This window comes from Aquarana catesbeiana, linkage group LG01 (assembly GCF_042186555.1).
Source record: "Aquarana catesbeiana isolate 2022-GZ linkage group LG01, ASM4218655v1, whole genome shotgun sequence".
Classification (NCBI taxonomy): Eukaryota; Metazoa; Chordata; class Amphibia; order Anura; family Ranidae; genus Aquarana; species Aquarana catesbeiana.
In genome coordinates, this window is record NC_133324.1 from 480,739,473 (window position 1) to 480,765,883 (window position 26,411).

At 38.3% G+C, this 26,411-nt stretch overlaps 1 protein-coding gene across 3 annotated transcripts in view; it reads left to right on the forward strand.

Moving 5' to 3' along the window:
• PAX5 (paired box 5) overlaps nt 1–26,411 on the forward strand; it is a 324,021-nt gene that overhangs the window by 123,930 nt on the left and 173,680 nt on the right. For all 3 annotated transcript variants that reach the window (XM_073591718.1, XM_073591737.1, XM_073591728.1), the window contains exon 5: nt 430–558. In XM_073591718.1, the coding sequence (XP_073447819.1) occupies nt 430–558 (129 nt within the window). The remainder of the gene's footprint in view (nt 1–429; nt 559–26,411) is intronic.

Consider the following 26,411-nt stretch of genomic DNA (forward strand, 5'->3'; position numbering starts at 1 on the left):
TCGCTTGAATAGCTGTCCAATGCAGTTATATCACACTTGTTGTAAGTCATTCCTTAAAGTCATGAATGCGGTCTCCAACAAACAAACTGCCTTTCGGTCAGTAAAACGCTGCAAGGAAACGTAGGTTGTACATAGGCAACACAGAATGTTTATTCAATCAGTTATTTTTGTACACGGTACCTAGTGGGTATAAATAAAATTATTTAATTCCTAATCAATACCACTCTGGCAGAATACAAATTATTCTGATTGGTTGCTGTGTGCAACAACAACAGTTCTTCTTTCAGGCACATTTAAAAACAAGATTCCATTTGTGAACATGTTTGCATAACTTGACTCCTAAGTATAAAATAAATGGTTACGTAGACCTAATTTTCCCCTTGTCCATTTTGGAGCTGGTATAATTTGTTTTATTTGTGCTCCTTTCAGCTTCAACTGGATCAGTGACTCAGGTCTCCTCAGTAAGCACAGACTCAGCAGGTTCTTCTTACTCGATCAGTGGAATTCTGGGAATTACATCATCTAATGCTGAGAATAACAAACGCAAAAGAGATGAAGGTAATAAATTCAGATTTTGTCCTGTGCTCTACTTTATGCAACAATTGCAGAAAGCTAGAGTACTTGTGTTTGTTTGCCAAACCATTATCCATTTTACGGCTTTCCCTGAAGATTAAGCTTAATGTTTAGGTTATTATCTGTCATATCTAAAGTCAGTTCATAGAATTCATAGAATGATAGTAGAATTTTTTTTTTTTTATGTTTTGCTCAGAACTGTATGCTTCTCCTTAAACAATTTGCAGAACTGTCTGTAGTTAATCACTGCTTGCTTTTTGTTTGAGCAATGACCTATAGTTAAGTAAGGTTTAAGTCACCAATGTGTCCAAACAGGACTTTAATGAGTTTATTATATCACTGCATAACAATCTGTAAATTTGTATACTTTGGTTCTTTACAGTTGCTCAAGTACTAGGGTGGTTGGGCTGATGTAAAATATATATATAGAAGTAAAAGCCCAAATTAATGCTCATTTATTGGAGGAAATACTACACTTCTGTTTTCTTATTCTCTTATCCCAAAAAAATAGAATTTATGAGTGGCAAAACTTAATAGAGATGACTTTTGTCCTAACACAAAACTGGACAATTCAAACCAAGCATAATGTGAAAAAAATGTAAGCAGATATCACCTTTAGTAAAGACGAGATGTTAAAGTGTCCATTAGGCCCAGAAATACAGGCAGCTGAAATTTCATAGAAATCATGATTTTTTTAATAAAAAATTTAAATGAGCAAAAAAGAATTCTGGTTGGCCCCACATCCAGTAAAATCACCTTTATTTCAGCAAGTCCATAAACACTTGTTTAAAAATACAAATAGAGGGGAACATCATCACCCCTAATGCGTTTCACGCTCACTTAGCGCTTAATCATAGCTCACATACAAATGTCCACTACAGATAAATATACATATATACAACAATTACTTATGATTGGAACAATTTGTGTGAAACAATTGGTTTGCGGCTGCCAATAATTGGCAGATGACCGCCCCTGTTTAGAGATGCAGATGGGAGACTGACCTAGAGAGGTATTCACACACATCTGTAAAAAAATTTAGTTTAAAATTGGCAAAGATATGTAATCAAAGACAGGACTAGCCAAAAAAAAAAAAACTGGAGGTTGAAGGACAATATAAGTATATAGTGGTAGACAGAATACTTTACCTATTCCTTATAAAACTATTACGTCCAGCTACTCTGTTTGAATTCATAAAAAAATTCATACACTGGCTATCTATAATAACTATGTTGTGCATGTCAATCCTTTGTTTTTATTACTTTCAAAGTCATTGACCTGGAATAAGCATGCAGAACACCAGTCATGACTTATACTCCCAAGTTACATTAAACTCTTAACGTGACAAAAAGTACCTCCTATTGTTCTCAGCCTCTTCCAAATCTCCAAATTCCTTTTTTTGTTGCTGTGATCTAACTTCCTGTTAGAGGGTGGCTACGTTCATTCTCCAGGGACCCACTGTATGTAGGAACAAGGCCACTCTCTGTTGCTCGCTCCAGAGATAGACTATGGGATTTGTGGTGTGCATAGAGGAATGCACATGACTGCAACTAATATGCACTACCCACTCCAAAGAAATAGAAGTGAGGGGCAAAAGAGGAGATTCAGGAGCTCATAAATAATAGATTACAGAGCCAGTAAGCATTCGATGTGTATAGATTATTTTTGGAAAATAAGCATATTATTTAGTGTCACTTTATTGTGCTGTATTATTGTTTTAGGTCAGTGACTTAAAAAGTTCTAAAGCTAGAAGTGCAACATGACAGCCAGTGAACTACTTTTTTTTTTTTTTTAATAATTATGAGAGGTGTGCTATGGAAGTCCACATACTTCTTTAATGAGTATTTTCCTTTAAAATATGCCCAATTCCCACTACACATGAGCGGACTTTCCGTCAGAAAAGATCCGATGGAATCATTCCATCGGACATTCCGATCGTGTGTGGGCTTCATCTGACTTTTTCTTTCTAAATTTCTGACGGACATGTTTCAAATCTTTCCGACGGACTCAATTCCTACCGGGAAAACCTCTCGTCTGTATGCTAGTCCGACGGACCAAAAACGGCACAAGGGCAGCTATTGGCTTCTGGCTATTGAACTTCCTCTTTCTAGTCCCGTTGTACGTCATCACGTTCTAAATGAACGGACTTTGGTGTGATGGTGTGTAGGCAAGTCTGTTTCAGCGGAACTCCGTCTGAACTCCGTCGGAAAGACCGTCAGAGTCTACTCTGACAGAAAGTCCGGTCGTGTGTACTCGCCATTATACACGTACTTTTGCAATAACACACATTTTCCTAAGCTAGAGTTAGAATGAGTAATAAAGCATCTATACATTACTTTGAACAACATAAAGGTTTCATACTGTGTTAATTGCCATAGCATATAAGCAGAATTTTGATAACCTTGCAAATTAAATATTAATACAAAAATAAACATTTGACATTGGGACATTGAGGGGTGGGAGCATAACCTGCATTAACTAGTATGTGCTTTCTTGTTTTTCCAAACTGTTTAAATGGGATATAGTACTTTGGCTGATATAAGTAATGGTACTTTTATCCTTTACACTGGTAACAGAGTCACGATGGATAATGGCTTGATGTTGGATCTAGAAATGTTGAGTGATGTTATACTACTCAGTGAAAGTGTGGGAGCAGTATAAAGTGCATGTTCAGTTATTAAACAGAGCTAAGGAGTGTGGAAAATGATATTCCAGCATAATTGAGTTCAATTAATGTTCCTTGTAATTTTACTGTAGATTTCAATTGCACTTTTATATATCAAAAAGATCCAAAAAGTTTTAGTCCATTACACTCACATCTCATTATTAGTTAGATAAGGCTTGTTGAACAGATAATGACCTCGGGGGGAAGTAAAATTTAATCATCCGGGTTGTTTTGTAGTTGTAATGACTCTGATTCAAGCTTCAAAACATAGTCTTACTTATTCTCATTTCTACAGTAAATATGTGACAAATTCTTGATAGCAGCACACTTTTGTGAATTTGTATGCAATGTAGTAGCATTAAAAAAAGATCTTTTTTGATAGTTTATTATAAATTACCAGCCTATATGAGTGACAGATATACACAATTTCCCACGTTGCCTGCTTGTTCAGCTAGTGGTTTAGGGCTTTTTTTTGCTAAAAAGAAGTGAACAGGGCCAAACATGAAACATGATAAAATAATCATATCCCTAACTCTTACCTGTCCCCAACAATCAACCCATACCCCAGGTCTAAACCTTAACCTAACCTGGATAATTCACCCTTAAAGTGGTTGTAAACCCTCACATATACCCAGTGAAGTGAACAGCCTCAGATGATACACAAAGATGAAACAAATTTCCCTACATGGGTTTTACTTGCTTATCTGCAGTCTCCTCTTCTCTACAGCCTTTCAAAAGTGCATATGGTGTTAAGAATCTTTCTTCATCTGTCAGGAGCAAAGGGGAGGGAGTGGAGAGACTGCAGTTACAGTATGTGAGAGCTGATTGGAGGAAAGGCACACACCCCCTCCACACAGCAGAAGAACTGTGTTCTGAATAGACAAGCTCTGTTCTGAGCTCTCCCCCCCTCTCCCTCCTAACACAAATGTATCTCATGTGTCAGGAAAACTGTGACTCATGCTGATAACAGAGGAATGAAGCACCAGAGAGAAACGACACTTAGAGCTTTGGAAAGAGATAAGTAAACACTGCAGATATATGTGCTTTGCTGAAATTCCATGACAGCTGTGTTACTCATGAATGAACATTATTCAATGAATATACTACCACCACCGTGGCAGACAGACTTGCAGTTTAAAAGAACTGCAAGTGCACTTATCAGCACACATGTAGTTCATTCACACTGCTTACAGTTCTGTACCTGAAAGCCCATACAGAGGTATGGGCAGATTGCAGGCTTAGTACCTTGCAAGCTTCTGTTTTAAAAAATAATAAATGCACATTTTTACCTGCAAAAATATGTGTATTTGTTATTTTTTAATTAAAGGTAACTTTTAAACTGAATTCTTAACATAACAATTATTCTTTAACATTTTCTGAATAAGTAGTAGAAGCAACCTAAAACAAGTCCTCATTCAGCTATAAACTTTGTGAAGAGATTAATATTTAAAATTCACCACACAGGCTTTGAAAGCTTAGCTCTTTTCCTGTTACTTTCTGTTGAACAAGAATTTTGGCAGCTTCTCTATCCCTCTATTGTAAACACACAGCAGGTGTTCCTAAGCTGTCTGAAACACAACTGTTGAATCTTTTTTTGTGATTTTTTTTAGGATTCTTGCAAATGAATAAATTCACATTAGAAACAACTAGATAGGTCAGGGATGACTTGTTTAAAAACTCTTTTACTGTTTGTTAAGAATATGTAAATAGGTTAGCGCCCATACGCTGGGCACAGGTACACTTTAACACTTCATGTAGAGCAAAGTGAAAGTGTTTTTGCAAAAGGGAATTCCCCAACCTCTCTTATATCCAGTTGGGAGTTAAAGGAAATAGCCTGAGGAAATGTGTTGTTTTTCAGAAGAAGCTCTCCTCTTATGGTAAATGATATCCACATAAGTGAGATTTGTTGCATGGATACTAACCAAACTGTGGTTTCTGAAACCATTCAGGCACCAGTGGTGATTAGCAGCTTACCAGTATATTTTGAATTCCACTTATTGAAAAGGTTGATTGTTTCTGATTTTTGTTTAAAGCTGTAGATCATATTGAAAGGGAAGTTCTGCTTTTCCTCCTTCTCCTCCCCAACTCTACCATATTTGAAAGGTTTTTTTTTAGGGAGCGGGTACCTAGTTTTGACAGGCGTCCACACCTAATTCCACTCGCCTTGCCTAGGCAAATCAAGCAGAGGTTTATCCCCCCAGGGGCTGTGGTTCCATTCAGAAAGTGCAGTGTGACTTGTTCTGAGCCGGCTGTGAAGCTGCAGGAAGTCACAGCCTGCTTCCCACACTCAAAATGGTGGGGACAAAGACCAGAAGGCCGGTGAAGAACCAACCATGGTGAGGACATCGCTGGATCCCTGAATAATAATAATATCCTGAATAATCCTGAATAATAATAATAATCCCTGGACTGGTGGTAAGTTATTAAAAGTCAGCAGCTATAGTTTTTGTAGCAGCTAACTTTTTTTTACAGACTGAAGATCCTCTTTAAGTTACATAGTTGATATTGCTATCTATGGAATAGAATTACTTGACTTTTCATTTTGAAAGCTCTAATGCCACGTACACACGACTGGTTTTGCCGTCGGAATAAACTCCAAAGGTTTCTCCGACGGAACTCTGACGGAATTCCATTGAAGCGGTCTTGCCTACACACGGTCAACCCAAAGTCCGACCAAAGTCAGACCGTCCAGAACGCGGTGACGTACAACACTTATGACGGGACTAGAAAAAGGAAGTTCAATAGCCAGTAGCCAATAGCTTCCGTCTTGTACTTGCTTCAGAGCATGCGTTGTTTTTGGTCCGTCGGAACAGCATACAGACGAGCGGTTTTCCCGATAGGAATTGGGTCCGTCAGAAATATTTACAACATGTTCCATTTCTAGGTTCGTCAGAATTTTCAAAAAGAAGAGTCAGATGAGGCCTACACAGGATCGGAATAGACGATGAAAAGCTTCCGTCTGACTTTTTCCATCGGACATTCCGCTCGTGTGTACGCGGCTTAAGGGTTTGTTTACTGTTTGGGCTGCATGAGGCAGCATTGCTCATCGCCATTCCTATGCAAAGACTGCAGTCTGCAAATGATGCATACATACATTTTATCACAACGCAGAATGTTAACAATGCATGGAAATGCTTTGCAAAATATTGCCATGCATAGAGTTACATGAAATGTCATTTTATTGAAATTAAAAGAAAAAAGGGCTGTGATTTGTCGTAAGAAGATATCACAGCACATGTGCACAATGTCCACCAGTACCCATAAAGAATGTCTGCTAGTGTGAATAGGCCTTTACTTTACTCAGTCAGCTGCTTAGGTGACATTTCCTTTGTGTTTTCTTAATCTTTGTTTATTTAAGTGTTATATGTTTATTGTGGCTTTACATATTTATTTATTTTTTGCTTTGTTGTTTGTGTGAAAAAGTAAAATACTGAGGCTAATGAGGGGCATTTGTAGCACAAGAACAGGTCAGAATGCATGACCAGAGACACTCTGGGATTATCAATAGAACAATTAAATTGACGTTCAGATGCTTACAACTTTCTTATATTCCATGACTGTGGTACATTATGATGATTGCAGAGCTAGCCACAACACACCCTGGGCAACTGCCCCTCCAGCAATCACCTCCCATCCTTCTCACACTGGCTCTGGTGGGTGAAATCCTACAATCTGATGGAGAGTGAACTTTTTCAGCTTCCAGATTCTAGATCAAAACAAACCAAATGTTTCCCAAGACTTCCCAGGGCCGCACTGGTATAGATGATGCAGAATGCACACTGAACATACAGCTGGGAAAGCATGTTCTGAATCTAAATTAGCTTCTAAGTTATTGATGGTGAACCTTGGCACCCCAGCTGTTTTGGAACTACATTTCCCATGATGCTCATTCACTCTGCAGTGTAGTTGAGCATCATGGGAAATGGAAATGTGGTTCCAAAACATCTGGGGTGCCAAGGTTCGCCATCACTGCTCTAGGGGGATACAACTGTGGTCACACCTCAATGTTACAGCACCTGGGGAAAATGCTTGGTGCCACATTAAACTAATAATCAACGAATAATTGATTGATTATTGTGTTATAGCTATCCATAGGAGATCAGGGTGCTTTCACTTGGACTGTGCTGTTACAGGCACTTACCTTCTAATGATTATGTTTCTCCAGGATCTCTTTCCAAGAGCAGGTATTGAACTCCACTCCTTGGCTTTCTCCTTCAATGTTGTCCTGGTCAGACTTTTCCTGAATCTGGCTTGCACCTGGGCGTTCAACACTGTGCTTTCTGTTACCCCTCTGCTTCATCCATAGCAAGTCAAAATCCATTGTCTTGCTTTCAAATGCCTCTTTTACATTGCAGAACATCCTTCCATGCTTCATCCCAGGCCCTTGGTCTGTCGTGCCTGGGTAGATTAAGCAGGACTGCCAATAGAAGTCACATGTGCCAGTGAAGCCTACCTGGCAGAGCCTTCCCCCAAACATCCCTCTCCTTCCCATCTGTACACATACAGCCCCCCACCTGTACACACACACAGACACCTCCAATTTCCACCTGTACACAGAAAACTTCACTCTTGTACACATACAGCCCCCCTCTCATTCCCTCTTGCACAGACAGCCCTCCCCAAAACACATGACAGTAATAAGAGCAATATGATCTCAGTGATGAGGTAGGTGCAGCTCTCCATGCGGCATCCCCCCCACTCAAGTGAAAACTGTGCCCAGGCCAACTGCCCCTCCTGCAATGGCCTTGTCCTTGCCCTGGGTTCCAATGCGATAGTAGTAAATAGGACTCTGCAAATAAGTGTGCTAAAATACTTGCAATGTATATAACTGACCTGAAGATGATTTTGTTTATTTCTCAGGAAAAAGTTAGAGTTATACAGTGGATAAATACAGTAGTGTTATCTCCCTTCCCTCAGCCTGCTGAGGAGACATTTAAGGAACATCCGCACATTAGTGAAGGCATCTCTGTGCTCTTACCTGTTCAATAGGCCCATTCAAAGCACTGTGAAATGCAATGTAGTTTAATTGGGAGACACTGGTACTTGCGTTTGACTTGGTATCAGTCTCTTGTATATTGCTGCACAGGCTGTAAAGCTGAAAGGGGGAATGCGAAGTAGCACAAGCAGCCAATCAGGTGTGCTGGAGAGCAAAAAACATGCTGATTGGGGGGAGAGAGCATAACAACAGTTATGTCAGCTCATCAGTGTGCTTCTTCTCCTTTCACTGTACAGTCACATGGTTGAGAGGAGACCTGTAAGTAAAAATTAAACTGCAGCAGAGAAAGGTCAGGTGCCCTCCCCTGCTAGAATGGGCTGTACTGTGCTGAGCTGCATATATCTCAGGACTGGTGGACAGAAATACAAATCCTTTTTGCAGGCAAGACAGCTTTCATATAGGTATTTTATCTGTGTATTTAGCAGTTTGCCTAAAATTAAGATTTAATACAGATACAGCTTTGAGGTACTTATACTAGCTTTATTTGATGATTTCTGAACAAATAAATAAATAGATTAAATAGTGTTATTTTTATATTTACCTGGAGTTAAGCATTTAACATAAAAAAGTAGATCATCTAGACTGAATATGGCATTTGAATTTCTAATTTTAAAATCCAGGATTTTTTCAGCGGTAGATCTCCAACACCTAGGAGTGTCCTAGGAAATTGGGGATAATGGACAGCTAAGGGTTATATATATTCAGCACATAACAACAGCAGCAATAACCTTTCCTATCACAGTCTCTTTTTCTGTTGCTGAAATATGGCTACAAACAAGCACTTTTCACAGCAAGCCAAAATAATTAAGATTTTTTTTTTTGGAATGTGTACCAGTACATAAATTCACTTCAGAAATACCGTATTGCCTTATTAATATTTTAGTTTATGGCTCCTATTTTTCACAAATTAAAAAATCCATATCTTATTACAAGTTGAACATGAACGAGGCACTTCTGGCCAAGGCACTCTTCGTGTTGCACTCTGGAGTGGAAGGGATTATGAATTCCGCAGAGCACCTTGTATAGAGTTGATTTATTACCTTTTTGTTCCTCTAACTCCTGGCATTTTTTAAACAGATGTCACCAGTCCTTAACCCAGTGGGTTGCCTGCTTGGTAACAACAGGGGCAAACCAAATCAGACAATCTTTATTGGTTTATAGGGTTCAGGGTGTCATTTTTTTTCGTCTGCTATAATATGGACTCAGAGCAGATGTGACTTGGTGGGAGATCAGTTGTTTTCACTTTCTGAAAGAGGACACATAATGGAAGATTGACACAGGGGGCAGATTAAATCAGCACAGTGAGGTTTTCAAAGAGAAAGACAAAACGTTTATTTAATACACTTTCTGGATAAATTGATAAAGTTAGATTATTTGTTATACATAACCTTTATCTCCATAAATTAACATAGTAAAACGACAAACACAAATTGATACAAGTTGGGGTATTACTGAGCACTTGCTCTGCTTTCACAATGTCCAGAAAGTCATTTTTATTACATCTCTGCAATACATACACATTTCCCCAGCTTTGTTATTTGTAAGACACTGCAAGTACAGAAAAATACCTGTTTATCACCCAGAAAGCACTTCATTTTCAGTTGTGGCCTGAGAACACATAGCATTTTTGTAGGCTGAGTGTCAGCACTACCCATTTTCTAAACAACTTAACCACTTGTTCAACTGTCTTCAACTCCAAAGCATAGACACTGCTTGTAATGCTAAGATACAAACTAGGAAGCTCAATCAGGCTCCTTGAGACACAGGAACACAGGAAGTGTGTAAAGGACAGCTCTAAATTTTGTGTACTTTTTTGTACTTACTGAATAGATTTAAAAAGTGCTCTCAATGGTATATTTAGGAAGCAAAAAGAGAGAAGATAAGGGTTTTCATACACTTTAAAGTGGTGTTCCGGCCAAAATTATACTTTTTAAATAAAAATACCCCTATAATACACAAGCTTAATGTATTCTAGTAAAGTTAGTCTGTAAACTAAGGCCTGTTTTGTTAGTTTATAGCAGTAGTTTGTTATTTTATAAACTTACAGCAGGCCGTGGCCATCTTAAGTGTGGGCATCTGAAGCCAGACTGTATTTCTTCCTGGATCTCATCCTTGCAGATCTCGCACATGCTCAGTGCATCACAAGCAGTGTAATAGGTTTCAGGTCAGGTTTCCATAGCAACGGCAGTTTCAAAGGAAGTTGCCGCCCCTTCCCAGAAGGCATTGCAAACAGGAAATGATGCGATGGGCCGCGGCCAGGGAGGAGGAAGTGAAAAATGAATACAGCAGATATACAGTAGGTGCTGAGAAAAAAAAATAAAAAAATCTAATTTGTTTACAGTGCACAGTTTAGTGAGGGATGCTGAAGAATTGTAAAAGTGGGTGGAACTCCACTTTAAAATGTTCATTTTGCAGCAATAAAATGGATAGCAAAGCAAATGCCTCACTAATCGCTTATGTACAACATGCCTTTTCATCCCACATGTTTGGGGAGCATTTAGTAAGTTTGACTTGCCCCCTGTTGATAACAACCTAAGCAGGTTAACATTATTTTTGATTGCTACTTTTACACAGTTCGTTAAAAAATGTACTGTATTGTTGTGTTTATTGTAGTGATATTTTCATGCAATGAGTTAAGGTACTCAAACACCATAAGTTGCCTTATTGAATAGAATTCAAATTCTCAAATGTTAATTCCTTAAGTGTATGCCCAGGTATCACATAGTTACATAGTTACATAGTTAGTCAGGTTGAAAAAAGACACAAGGCCATCTAGTTCAACCATAAAAATAAATAAATAAATAAAATAAAAAATATCAAACAATCCCATATATGCACAGTTGATCCAGAAGAAGGCAGAAAAAAACCCAGAAAAGCAGGATCCAATTTGCTACAGCAGGGGAAAAAATTCCTTTCTGATCCCAGAGAGGCAATCGGATTTTCCCTGGATCAACTTATGTACATTTAGGAAAGAATCCAGACCTTTCTTAAAGCAATCTACTGAGCTGGCCAGAACCACCTCTAGAGGGAGTCTATTCCACATTTTCACAGCTCTCACTGTGAAGAAACCTTTCCATATTTGGAGATGAAATCTCATTTCCTCTAGATGTAAAGAGCGCCCCCTTGTCCTCAGTGTTGACCGTAAAGTGAATAACTCAACACCAAGTTCACTATAAGGACCCTTTATATATTTATACATGGTGATCATATCCCTCCTTAATCTCCTCTTCTCAAGAGGGAATAAATTCAGTTCCTCTAATCTTTCCTCATAGCTGAGCTCCTCCATGCCTCTTATCAGTTTGGTTTCCCTTCTCTGCACTTTCTCCAGTTCCCCGATATCCTTTTTGAGAACTGGTGCCCAAAACTGAACTTCATATTCCAGATGAGGTCTTACTAATGATTTGTATAGGGGCAAAATGATAATATCTCTCTTTGGAGTCCATACCTCTCTTAATACAAGAAAGAACTTTGCTTGCTTTGGAAACCGCAATTTGGCATTGCTTGCTATTATTGAGCTTATGATCTGCCAAAACCCCCAGATCCTTCCCCACCATTGATTCTCCCAGTTGTACTCCCCCTAGTATGTATGATGCATGCATATTCTTAGCCCCCAAGTGCATAACTTTACATTTAGCAACATTAAACCTCATCTGCCACATAGTCACCCAATTAGACAGTGCATTGAGGTTGGCTTGTAAATTGGAGACATCCTGTAAGGACGTTATTCCACTGCTTAGCTTAGTGTCACCTGCAAAGACAAAAATGTTACTTTTAATCCCAGACCCTATATCATTTATAAAGATATTAAAAAGTAAGGGTCCCAGCGCTGAACCTTGGGGTACACCACTGATAACCTTAGACCATTCAGAGTAAGAATCATTAACCACTACTCTCTGAATTCTGTCTTTTAGCCAGTTTTCTATCCATTTACAAACTGATATTTCCAAGCCGTGTGTGGGGAACTGTGTCAAATGCTTTTGCAAAATCCAAGTATACCACGTCCATCGCCACCCTTCTGTCCAAGGTTTTACTTACCTCTTCATAAAAAGAAATCAGATTTGTTTGTCAACTTCTGTCTTTCATGAACCCATGCTGTCTGTTGATTAAAATATTTTTTCCAGCAAGAACTCATCTATGTGGTCTTTTGTTAAACTCTCCAGTATCTTCCTGACTATAGAAGTTAAACTAACAGGTGTATAGTTACTTGGTAAAGACTTTGTTCCCTTTTTAAAAAAAAAGTACCACATTGGCTCTACGCCAATCCAGTGGTACTATTCCCGTAAAAGTCCCTAAAAATTAGATACAATTTACCCCAAACCTCCCTCTTCCTGTCTAGAGCATGTTAAAACATTATTTTTTTTACCTTGTTCCTGTAGTGAGAAGTAGCTTTTATTACTACCATTGAGATTATCACTAGACTTGTAACATTTCTACAGGGGTAGCGCCTTTAAAACCAGTTCCTATTGATGTAGGCATGCAGTCTTATAGAGTACATCTCCTAGGCACACTTTCCCCACATATTGGGGTTGATTTACTAAAGGCAAGTTGCTCCAGAGCTTAGTAAATGAAGTGAAGATTCACTTTGCAAAGCGTACCCAATCATGTGCAATGAAAAAACAAAAAAAACAGCATTTTTGCTTGTACATGATTGGATAATGGAAGTCAGCAGAGCTTCCTCCCATTTACCAAGCTTTGGAGCAGCTGCACTTGCAGAGTGCAACTGCACTTTTCAAAGTACACAGTCTATTTGCTTTTAGTAAATCAACCCCATAGTCTGTAGGCAGACTGCATTGAGCTAGCAGCATTACTTTCTCAGTGTATGCATGTGAACTGGGAGAGAGGGGCGAGAGATAGACAGAGTCTAGAGTCAGAGAGAGTTCTGTGGTCCAGCAGGCGGGATTTGGGATTTCAGAGCAGCAAACACACTGAGGTTGATTTACTAAACTGGAGAGTGCAAAATCTGGTGCAGCTGTGCATGGTAGCCTTTCAGCTTCTAACTTAATCTTGTTCAATTAAAGTGGATGTAAACTCACCGCTCATCATTTATAAACTAATGGCATACTATTCATGTATATGTATATACATGCCTCCTGCATGTATCCCTACCTTCGAAATGTCACCCCTTCAGCAGTTGGAGCCCCGCAAAACTCGGAATCGGTGGGCAGGTCTATTTTCCGGCGCTCAGTGGGCAGAGTCATGATATCACAAGACTCCCCACCCACCTCTACACTCCCCTTGGCCAGGCAGCGTTGCAGTGACGAAACTCGCGACGAACCTCGCGACTGGGGAGTGAGAAGTGCGCACACAGGAGAAGCAGAGCGAGTTCTGGGCAGAAGCAGAGTGCGCTCAGGGCCCCCTGTCACTCCTGCGCATGTGCTATACACTTGGTGCCGGCTGGATTCGTAACACTCTCTCTCTCTCTATGCTCGTTCATGAGATAAGGAAATCAGATACAACAATGGGGGATGTGGTGACACACATTTCGTTTTTCATCTTAGTAAAAAAAAGATAAGAGGATTCAGAGCTGGATTAACGCTTCGTGGCAAGACGGGACACAGATGACTTGACATCCTCTACTGTACCAGGTAGAAGTCTTGATTAAAAAAAAAAGAAATTTCGGGTTTACATCCACTTTAAGCTTTGACAAAGAAAACTGGAACTTGATTGGTTTCTTTGTAGAGCTGCTCCAGATTTTGCACTGTCCAGTTTTAATAAGATAACCCCAATGTGTTGTCAGAGCAAACAGAAAGCTAGGAGCTCACTGTACTTCTGGCAGTGATATTGTGGTTTTTCTGTACCTGTAGCACTTTTACAGGGATAAGACATGGTGAAATGTATTTGCATGTACTTGAGGGATGTACTAAATGTGTGTTTTTCTCCCTGACATGCACTTTAAGTATGGTAACTAATTGTAACCAATGAAATTCCCTCCACTAATGTCAAATCAAAACAAGATAAAATCTGACTGTCTGTACTTATTAGCGCTTATTAGCGCTTAGGTGTAAGAACAATAATAAACCCAAACTTGTAGATCTCTAGAGTTTTCACCATGAATACTGTGAACAAGCTTGAAAAATGTAAGTATGCATCCACTTCATGGACAGCAGTAGACCTGATTTTTGCATGATAGCATGTCCTGACAGATTTTCTACCTGGCAAAATCTGATTTCTATTTCATTGAATTGAATGACTGATTGCTTTGAATAGTTTGATAGCAAAATTTTTTATCGCTTTTTTTTTATTTGACTTCTGCACATAGGGGGTGATTTTTACAAATTCGGACAATGTGCCTGAATTGTACATCAAAACAAACACGTGCAAGAAGAGAGCTTCACCTTGCATATATATCTCTGTAAAATGTTGCATATTTTACTTCGTTTACCATGAATGTTCATGTTTTGGAAGAAATATGGGTACAAGATAAATACACATTGGCACCATGCTATATTCTGATATAATATATGACTTGCATATAAATATTCCTATTTCCCAAAGCACTTTTATTCCCACCAATAAAATGCACATAACATTGTTTTTTTCCCCTGACGAGATCGTGTGAATAAACACTTCCCATGTAGTGCTTTTAGAATGGCTTATAAAAAAAAAAACCTTGTCATTTTACTGTAAATCAGAATAAGTGCTTGGTATGGTCTGTGTATGAAGGCTAATAAACTACTGAATACAGCACCAGGGCTGAGGATAGCTAAACAGGAGGAGGAGGATTCCTACAATCACAATACAGTTTAAAATAATTTACCACAGTCAGAATTTTGACTGTGAGGACAGGATTAACCACGTCAATACTGGCACTTTTACCCCCTTTCTGCCCAGGCCATTTTTCAGCTTTCAGCGCTATCACACTTTGAATGACAATTGCTCGGTCATACAACACTGTACCTAAAATACATTTTTATAATTTTGTTCACACAACTAGATTTGTCTTTTGGTGGTATTTAATCATCACTAGGTTTATTTTTTTATTTTTAAATAAAATAAAAAAATGCTGAAAAGTTTGAAAAAAATAAGTGTTTTCTTTGTTTCTGTTATAAAATTTTGTAAATAAATAATTATTCTTCATACATTGAGCACAAAATGTATTCTTTTACATTTCTTTGGTGAACATAACCCAAATCACTATATTATTTAGTCTGTAGGAAAGTTATATGCCCTGTACACACGATCGGACATTGATCGGACATTCCGACAACAAAATCCATGGATTTTTTCCGACGGATGTTGGCTCAAACTTGTCTTGCATACACACGGTTGCACAAAGTTGTCGGAAAATCCGATCGTTCTGAATGCGGTGACGTAAAACACGTACGTCGGGACTATAAATGGGGCAGTAGCCAATAGCTTTCGTCTCTTAATTTATTCTGAGCATGCGTGGAACTTTTTGCGTCAGATTTGTGTACACACGATCGCGAGTTTTTTGAAGTTGTAATTTTTTTGTCATAATTAATTTCTCAATTTTTTTTTACATTTTTTTTCTTTTGTTTTTACATTTTTTTTGACACACTGTGACCAGAGCAATAGAACATTACTATAGTAACATTGTACTACTGTGATCAGTATTTTTTTTATACATTATGATTGCTTATAGCAATGAATTGAATTACTATAAGCACGTATTTTACTGAATAAAATCAATTCAGTTTGTTTTGTTGTGAATACTTGTGATTGGCCACAGCTAATTATATGGTACATATGGGCTGTGACTTGCCCTGTCTGTACCATGTGATCACTGTGACCAATCACAGCTAGCAACACAATTGTACACAATGGATGGCATGAAAGTAAGGAATCCATTGTTTACAACTGTCATGTGATCTGCTGTGATTGATCACAGTGATCACATGGTTCCAGCAGCAGGCCAGTACATTGATCAATCATCAGTTGTGTCCGGTAGACACTGTCAAAGGCAGCTTGCACCTCCAGCTCGGCCGTCAAATTGCTATAGGCCAGACGGGAACTGGTTAACAGAGCCATTATTAATAGCCTGCAGGTGTCCCCTGGGGAGGCAAATCTGTGGTTATCAGTTGTTAAGTTGTGAATGTTTATTTGTATAGTCATATAAGTCAGCTCTCTTGGACTTTTGATGGCATGTTATCAGTCAAATATTAAATACCGAAGTTATATAGGTATCTTATATTGTTAAGACATATTTTTAATTTAAGCCCATCTCCAGGCAAAATAACCCTGCCCCTCCCCACCCCTTTTACTTTTTTTTTTAACAAAGCTTTAAAACCCTATTTCCACTCACCTGAGTCCTATGTCGGGTGTCCCTCATCAGTACCTTTTTAAGAGCGGTAATAAAGTACTGCAGTCTGGTCCCACACTGTCTAATCCTGTCACTGGACAGCCAATAGGAAGTGTCCACGTCTCCTCGGCAGCGATGTGAGACCCTCCCATCCTGCAGTCTAGAAGGAAGAAGACTCAGGACCCAGTGTGTCACATGACCACAGATTTAGGTAAGTAAAAGGGGCTTTTAGATTGGGAGTATTAAATCTAATTGGGGTGGGATGACTCTTGATGCCCAGAAGAGAGCTTTACTATTACATTTCTAAATATATGTATTTATTTTCTATATATATATATATATATATATATATATATATATATATATATATATATATATATAGATATTACATTATTATATTTTTCTAAAGCATGGGGAGAGAGAAAGGGGTTTCTGATTACTAGAGTGGGTTATTATCATATGGCCATTTACCTTGTTATTTTGTTACTAACACAGTAACAGGGAATCAGCTTATAAAAAGCATTCAAGGAAAGGTAAGGGGGGAATCTCATAACAAAAACTAGTATATCATGTGTCATAGAATGCGTTTACTATGATTTGGTCAACTTTATATTTTGCTTCGGTTACAAGCTTAATGTGGATAGCAAGTCCCAACTTGGGTGGTCTCTTTATATGCTGTTAATGCTTCAGCTCAGACGGTCCTGTATATGTATTATTGGCTTGAAATAAAGCAAAATGTGAAGATGGGAAAGGTTGGGGAGGGTGAGGGTAATCCCTGCCAGGGGCAGTCATCCATTAAAGTACAATGAATAACAGGATAACAAGTTATATAGAAAAGATGTGACTCTTTCAGAAATATGTTAGGTAACATATGTATCATAAACATTTAAAGGTTTAAGATGCTTCTATCAAATGAATTTATCATTGCTCAGAGAACATTTTTGTGCTTTGTTTTATTTATTTCATACTACATAAATATGTTTTTTTGTCAGTGTGAGATATCTTATTAGTATTTGTTTAAAGTTTGTATTGGTTTATTTTTCACCTTTTCTAGTTGTTCTAAAAATTAGGGAAAATCCAAATTTTTTTTATATGCTACAAGAATAGGAATAGAAGAGAAATCTTCCAAAGTGGACACTGGTTGTGGTGACAACTGTCTAAGAAAATATTTAATTCAATTTGAAGAGATTCCCTCCATGGATTGGGCAGGAAGTGAAGGGTTTTAACCCTTCTCTATTTTATCCAAACCAAAACAATAAAAAAAAACTGTTGGTTTAGATATTTTTTGTTTAGACCTGCGTGTTAGGACTTGAACTGTGCAAGATGTAGCCAAAATGGCAAGCAAATGGCAAAGGCTTAGTTACCAGTATAGTTTACAGACTCCCCATGTAACTGATTTTTCCCCATTATTGACATACCACAACTTGTTTTGTGTCTCTATGGACCTATCTTTTTAAAGATAGCTTTGCTTCCTCATGTCAGAGTATCCACTACAATGAATTGTGATCTGATGACTGGAAGAGAAATTATTAAAAAGGAGCAGGTGATATCTGCAGAAATAATGAAACAGAAGCAGAGAGATTCTTGCACTGCAGGTCTTTGGGTACAGATTTCTCTCCAGCCAGGAGATCCGGAAGCAGCACAGTAATGGCATCATCAAATCTTACTCCAAAGTTTGTGAGAGTAGCAGTCAGAGGCAGAAGTACCTCAGATTCTTTTACACTGCAAGGCTGTGGACAGAAATTCCCAGGCACAGGAGGAGCACTGTTGTTTTGTTAGAGGAATTTGAGATGAAATGTGCATTTTTAAGGGTTCCACTTAGGCACAATTAATATTTCCAGATGCCCCTATAAGAAGGCAAATATTCAATTTTTGAATTCAAGTATACATTAAGTACTGTGTTGATGGACACTTGTACAATCACTTGAAAAAGTGAAAATTGTTGATATTTTCAACATATTTGAGTCGGTGTATTCAAGTTTTACGCATACCCTTTAATGTGAAATCTCCACAAGTTAGGAATAATTTTAGATGTGCACCTATCAGTGAATGATTGTTGGGCAGATTGATCCTTAAACATCTGTGTGATCTGCTCTGATCTAAGACTGAACATCACATAACAGTATGAGTAAAAAGGTAAGTAAATGCCTAAACCTAAAACTTCTCCTAATTACATATGGGAATATTTAAAAAACAGTGAATGCGACATTCAACAAACATTTACTGCAGTCAAACCAGTCAATGCAATTTAAAACCCATTAGGCTAATACACCTGCAGTAAATGTTCGGTGACTTACCAGTTACTGCTTTTTCAATCTATCCTTAGATAAAATGATCTATGGAGTTATACAGCTCAAAAGTGTTAAGGTGTCTTTGTTTAATTTGCCATTTTGAAGTTTTGAAGCTAGCTATTCAGAGAAGTTTTACCATTCATGAACCGGAGTGGAAATACGAAGATGATCTTTATTTTATAGGATAGTCCAATGATAAACAATTTCTAGGAATACTAGGCACTCCCTTGGCAGTCAATAATGTACTAGCACTGCTACATTTGATTACACAAGACTCATAAAAAACTTTAAAGGTGCTTGCACATGGGACTGATGTTTTAACATCAGCATTCCTGGTCAAAATGTATTGCATTTATTTTGCATGTACTTGCACATATTTGTGCATATTTGCACATATGCCCGCACATGAGTAAAATGAATTTAAGCTTTCAGAATATAATTTTATCCTCTTCAAACTAAAATTTTATGCACATACATGCACATATTTGTGTGTATTTGCACATACACATATAAAATACTAACCAGCAACTCAGATTTCTGTTTTTGTTTTAAACTATCTATAAGCAATGCATGTTTGTGTGCCTGTGTGTGCAGGCTCATTGAAAACAATGGGTTGCCTTTACAGAAGATCAGTAAAAAACAAAACAAAAAGAAAAAACACCTGAACCTAAAAATGATGAGTTTTTAGGCATCATTGTGCAAAAGGCCTACTATAACTGTACACAATCACTGTTTGCAATAATATACAGTACCTTCCTTTATAAAGGATATTAAGTTTATTCTGTGTGCAGGTACAGAGCAAAGATGATACCCAAAGCTGAGTTACCCAGAACACCAATTTAGAGCACTAAATACAATGAAAGACTATTGTTTGTTGGTTGCTACTGTATTGTGCTTTCTGTTTTGCTTTTTGACTCATTAAAAAAAAAAAACAGATAGTTTCCTTGTTACTTTGTAAAAGTCTTTTTATACTGATGAAGTGAGTTTTAAATCCCATGGGGATCCTTCATCAAAAGAAAAATACAAACACACTTACTTAAAATAAAATATGTACCAGCATTAAACAGTTTTCTTAAGACAGCATGAACTGAAACCTTCCCATATGTTAAGGAGTTCTCATAAAAAAAAACAGGCATTCTTACAGAAAATTAGAAATAAAATATATCCCAATGATTTTTCTGTATTCACAGAAACATTTCCATTTCCATTTTGTTGTGCTTTGGGGGAAAGAACACAAGGCAGACATTTTATTTTTAATCGGGGATTAGTATTTGGTGACCTTCTGTTTGTATTGTTCCAGCAGAACAGTTGTGCTATAATCTATTTGCAAAATATAAAGGATGCAAAATGTTTTTGTATGCAGACATGAATAATGCCACTGTAACAATTAGATTCAAATAAGGGTATTTATAAGCAGTACTATTTCCCCTTTAAGGGAGGCTTAAGCCTTTGCACAGATCTGTCTAAAAAGGAAATTAATAAACTAACCTAAACCGCTGTCATCCCAGACCAAAAAGTATTTTAAAAGTATTAGTTGCGGTTGTAAAGGTTACAAAATCTTTGTAACCTGATACAATAATTATATTATAGAGATCATGTTTCAGCTTTTTCATTATATCATCTTGGGCTAACTAGAGCTTAGTTAATAAAGCTTAGTTGCTACTAAAATATTTAACTTTACTCTCTTGCTTGTGTCTAACGCTACAATGGCAACTTGCCCCATAACTACAACTGTTCTTTTTGCTGTTATCTACTGTGATTTTTTATTATGCACTTTTCTAGATAAAGATTTCTGTTTATTCATTTTCAACAAGATTCACAAAACTTTCACTCAGGATTCCCATTAGAATCTAATTAGAAAAATGCTTGAATCCTGAGCAAAAGTTGAGCGAATCTTGCAGAGAAAAATGATAAACAGGCCAAAAAAATATATTTTTTTAAATTATTCAGTGAATGGATAATTTCATCATCTTGACTGAGCTGTTTGTACAGCCGATTTAGACAGGATTGGTCTAATTCTATTTGATCGACCTAGTACATTCTCCACAATTGGTATTGTTTCTTTGTAAACACTCTCACCCTTGAAGAAAATGATTTTCAATTGTTTTTGGGGGGCCAGCATGCCATTTGGAAAAAAAAATTGTGTGGGGTTCCCCTATGCATTAATAAAAGACCCATATCCAGGCATGTAACACTTTGCAGTTTTCTGCAAGTCTGTCAAAAGTGATGTGGGGTCTTGAGATATTCACCCCCCCACGTAAATTATTATGGGGTACACATTATCTCTTGTCACTCAGTCACAAAAAAGGAAAATAGTAAATAAATATACCCACGCTGCTAAAAAAGTTATTTTTTTAAAAAAAAGCTTCCCCCTCCTTCCGATGTAAATCCAACATTGCTGGATTACATTGTTATGCCTGACAATGTTGACTTTCTGACATGGCAACCTGCTGCCACAATGATTTTGCCCGTAGCTATTTGACATATTCGCAAATTGCACTAGAAAATATTGGGTCAATGATATCCATGGTCCCTTTATTAATAAAAGGAAACTGATGGGAATCTGTGATTTAGCACCAGTACTGTTACCATTGCAAATAACAGATCTCCTACCATTGTTTATCAACTCAAAATATCACTTTTAAGAGAGTACATCCTACTGCATCTGCAACTTCGCATGTAGCTTTAAAGTGTTACTAAACCCAGGATCCTGCATTCACTATATCTGGTCTCTCACAGTACACAGAATATGGAAATGCAATTATTTTAGTAAATATAAACTGCTAAATACCCTTTTTCATCAGTAGTTAGAGCAGTCTTGTGACTTTTATGGGTATCTGGTTAAAGCTTGTAGGAGGAGTTTTCATTCTGCCACAATTGTCCAATGAGAATGCAGGACCCCTGACCCTCTATCGGCACAGTGCTGATTGGCCCTGTGATGATCACATGGACTCTCTCCCCCCCAAAACACTCTCTAGCAAAACACACCAAGCTGAGCATGTGCAGCCTGTCCCCTGGCTCTGTGAATATCAGGTTATTCTTTGGAGACAGTGGAAGGAGATGACCAGAGAAGACAGGATCACACAGCCTTTTTACACAATGCAGAGGATTAACCTCTTAGGTTCCACGGTGAGTATCAGGGCCATCTTTAAGGCAAGGCAAAAGGGGCAGCTGCCCTTGGCCCTGTCATTGCTGTGGGGCCCAAAGCAACTGCCTCATACTTGCCAACTATCCCAGTTTAAATTCCTTTGTCCCTTGAAGTTTTAGTCCTGTGCTGTGTCCTGATATCTCAGTGTGAAGTACTGCTACTAATGCTGCCCAGCTCTGCCCTATTGTTTTGTACAGATGACTCACCTGCAGACCCTGTGTTTACATATAAATAACCAGCATTCATATGTAAATAGCGGCTGCATTCATATATAAATAGCTGCATCCGGCAGCATAAATATGTAAATAAAGGGCGGCATTCATATTTATATCTTGCACTCTGCAGTGAGGAGATAATGTGCTGTAACCTCTAGCAACCAATCAGTGAGCAGTATTGCTGTACAGTAATCTATAGCAACCAATCAACAAGCAGAAATCACGTGCTGTAACATCTAGCAACTAATCAGTGAGCCGTAATGTGTGCTGTAACCTCTAGCAACCAGTCAGTAAGCGGTAATGATACACTGTAACCTCTGGCAACCAATCGCAATTGCTGCCTGATCTGATACAGTAAACGGATTTTAAGTCTAGCTGCTATTTATTGTATGTCTCAGAGCAGGTGGAGAGCGAAATTGTATGGGGGGGCAAGAAAACGTTTGCCCAGGGTCCAATCAATATTAAAGACGGCCCTGGTGAGTATAACAAGCATGCTTTACTGCATATACAGACTGATTTTAGTGTTGTGGGTTTAGTAACACTTTAAAGCGGAGTTCCACCCAAATGTGGAACTTCCGCTCATCTGATTTCCCCCCCCCCTCCGGTGCCACAATTGGCACCTTTAAGGGGGGAGGGGGGTGCAAATACCTGTATTAGACAGGTATCTGCACCCACTTCGGGGAATAGACTCCTGCGGGAGTCACGCCCCCTCCCGCACCCCCCGCTGTCTCCTGGGAAACACACAGGTCCCAGGAGATAGCAGGGACCATTTAGGACGCGCAGCACGACTTGCGCATGCGCAGTAGGGAACCGGGAACCGCTTCACTTCCTTATTCCCTCACCGAGAATGGCGGCTATTGCTCGGCTTCGGCTGCCGACATCGCTGGACTCCTGGACAGGTAAGTGTCCGTTTATTAAAAGTCAGCAGCTGCAGTATTTGTAGTTGCTGGCTTTTAATAATTTTTTTTCAGGTGGATTCCCTCTTTAAGGAATCTCCCAAGCATATTATAAGATTTGTGTTTCAATGTTGCCTTTTAAGCCACATTAAAGGACCTACTCCCTGCAAAACCATAATTTTTAAAGCATTTTTTTAAATTGGTACATGTGTCCCATAGCATGCCTTTTTTTTTTTTAAAGTTTGAAAATTGACCTTGAAAAATATCAGACAAACTAAGAAGATTTAAGCAAGTAAAACAGAAAAGGTCAGAATTGGTTTGCTAAGTCATTCTTTCCTGTAAGGTTTCAGATCTTTATTCCACTATATGATCTTCAGAGTAATGCTTATTTATGGCAAAAGGTAAACATTGCTGTAGAAATAGAAGTGGAATAAAAAAACAATGAAGGAACTGATGTGATGGTTGGGAAGGATGGAAAGAGATAGAAAACAAACAAAGAACTCCTGATCTTCTTGGATGATACCTGTGTGCTCTCCATTCACACCATCTCCTGTTATCTTGGCTTTATGAGAGTGCTAATGCACACAATCACTAAACTGCCTTCTGTGGAATTGCCAGGAAAACTACCATTAAATGATAAAGTGATCATGAAAAGGGATCAGCTTGGGAATGAATGATGTTTGTCAATTGGAGATTTATGGACTGTTTTCTTTCTTTCTGTATTGCCTTGTCCAGGACTTCTATTTTCAGCTGCATTCAAATATTGTATAGGCACAATTTGAACAGTAAATTGTAATTCAGAGCCCTGTAAAGCTCATTCCATTCTGCCCACCACTTCTGCTCTTTTTATGGTATGTTTTAATAGTATAAATAAAGTATCATTAAAGATGAAAGAACAGTTATGAATACAGAATAGAAAGTAGTTAATACATATTATTTATTATGCTGCATTTACCCATACAGCTTTAAGCATCTGGTTAGTTATTTCATCTCCATGGTTAAAACTATTCTTATGCCAGCGCTAAATGGAGAAGAGTTTCTGACTGCTTTCTTAAAATAAAAATGATATCTGGTAATAATAAAGGTTCAGAGACACAAATTATTTTAGAAATAAATAAAAATAAATAAATAAACATAAGCCACTGAGGTGTCAATTGTTAATTCCCCAACACACACCAATTTCATCTTAGCCATGACACTCTATATGGAGGGAAATCATAGATACACTATATTATCAAAAGTATTAGGACGCCTGCCTTTACATGCACATGAACTTTAATCTTTAATGGCATCCCAGTCTTAGTCCATAGGGTTCAATATTGAGTTGGCCCACCCTTTGCAACTATAGCAGCTTCAACTCTTCTTCAAGGTTTAGGAGTGTGTCTATGGGAATGTTTGACCAGTCTTCCAGAAGCGCATTTGTGAGGTCAGACACTGATGTGGACGAGAAGGCCTGGCTCACAGTCTCCACTCTAATTCATTCCAAAGATGTTCTATCGGGTTGAGGTCAGGACTCTGGGCAGGCCAGTCAAGTTCCTCCACCCCAAACTCGCTCATCCATGTCATTATGGACCTTGCTTATATTATGTCACACCAGCAGGGGCAAAATTACATTGCTTGATAGCCTGGCTGTGTATATCTGTTGTTATTCCTCAGAATATTGTCTCCTGCACCTGCCAGAGCCAACAGGTAGGGCAGGGATCCTCAAACTACAGCCCTCCAGCTGTTGTGGAACTACACATCCCATGAGGCATTGTAAAACTCTGACATTCACAGACAAGGCTAGGCATGATGGGAATTGTAGTTCTTGAACAACTGGAGGGCCATAGTTTGAAAACCCTTGAGGTAGGGGATAGGATAACTTTGGCGTAATCGGTTACAATGTTTATAGCACTTGTAAATGGATAAAACAATTACTGGAAATTATTGTGTCAGACCCTATTGTCATGATGTATCTATTTCCAGGAACATGGAGAAAAGCTATAAAAACATGGTGAGAATATGCAAATTCTCTGCAGAGACTGATTTTCATGGATTCTTGGAGCCTCTATTTAGGGGGTTGATTTACCAAAACTGGAGAGTGCAAAATCTGGTGCAGCTGTGCATGGTAGCCAATCAGCTTCTAACTTCCGCTTGTTCAATTAAGATTTGTCAAAAAAAAACCTGGAAGCTGATTGATTTCTTTGCAGAGCTGCACCCGATTTTGCACTCTCTTGTTTTAGTAAATCAACACCTGTGCCCATATGCACCTTCTGTGCCTATATGCATTCATCAAGCAACAACATGTTTATAGAAACTTTTGCAGTTAAATAAAGATTATTTAAACCTATAACATAAATGTAATACAATACAGCTTGCTAATTCTTAAATGTGGTGACTGAATTAGTTTCTCTTATTGAAGAAAATATTTAGTAAGTACAGAAATTACCTGTTGATCCTGCCAGGAAAAGCAGAGGGCATGAGATATTCAGATTCAGAGCAGTGTTTTTTCAACCTTTTTTCAGTCAAGTAACCCTTTTAAATTCTGTACATTCTCAAGGCACCCCATTCTAAAATGTAAAAACCAAAATCAATAGCTTTATATAATGCAGCAGCATCAATAACAATCACACCTGTAGGACACTCAACATTAGAGGTGATTTATTTTTACAACGCAATATACCGTTAGACACTGGTAATGACTAGTATTCCAGAGTTTCTCTTCTCTTATTCAGCTGATGTAACCCCAGTGCTGACGGATATGGGCAGGGGAGGGGCAAACAAGGATTTCCTCAGGCGTCTGATGTCCTTCTTATCAAGCCTCTATTTAGGGGGTTGATTTACCAAAACTGGAGAGTGCAAAATCTGGTGCAGCTGGTAGCCCATCAGCTTCTAACTTCAGCTTGTTCAATTAAGATTTGTCAAAAATAAAGCAATGCCATCATTGGTTGTTGGGTTGCTGGCAGCTGGTCTACATGGTGCCCAAGGTTGTAATCCTGCACAATAAAAAACCTTTGTTTTTGTGTAACCAAAAAGGTAGGCTTGATTCACCTGTTTGCTTGCTGACAATTTTTAGCAATTTGGGGCAATTTTTAGGCATTTTGCCAAGGCACTGCTGAAGAACCCAGAAGGCACCACGGGGTGCCACGGCACTATGATTGAAAAAGGCTGATGTAGAGGGAATTGGTAAATAAAAGTAACCATTGTTTCCATTTATTTGCTTTTTCCCCTCAGCATTCTCTGGATTCATTACATAGTATCTCTTGTTACAAAGACGTATGCATTGCCTATGCTCCTCAGCTCCATCTAGTGGCCACAGTGCAGCATTTTATTACTGCTCATAATAACGAAACATATGTTCAAAATAGTAAAAGGACATTCACATTTG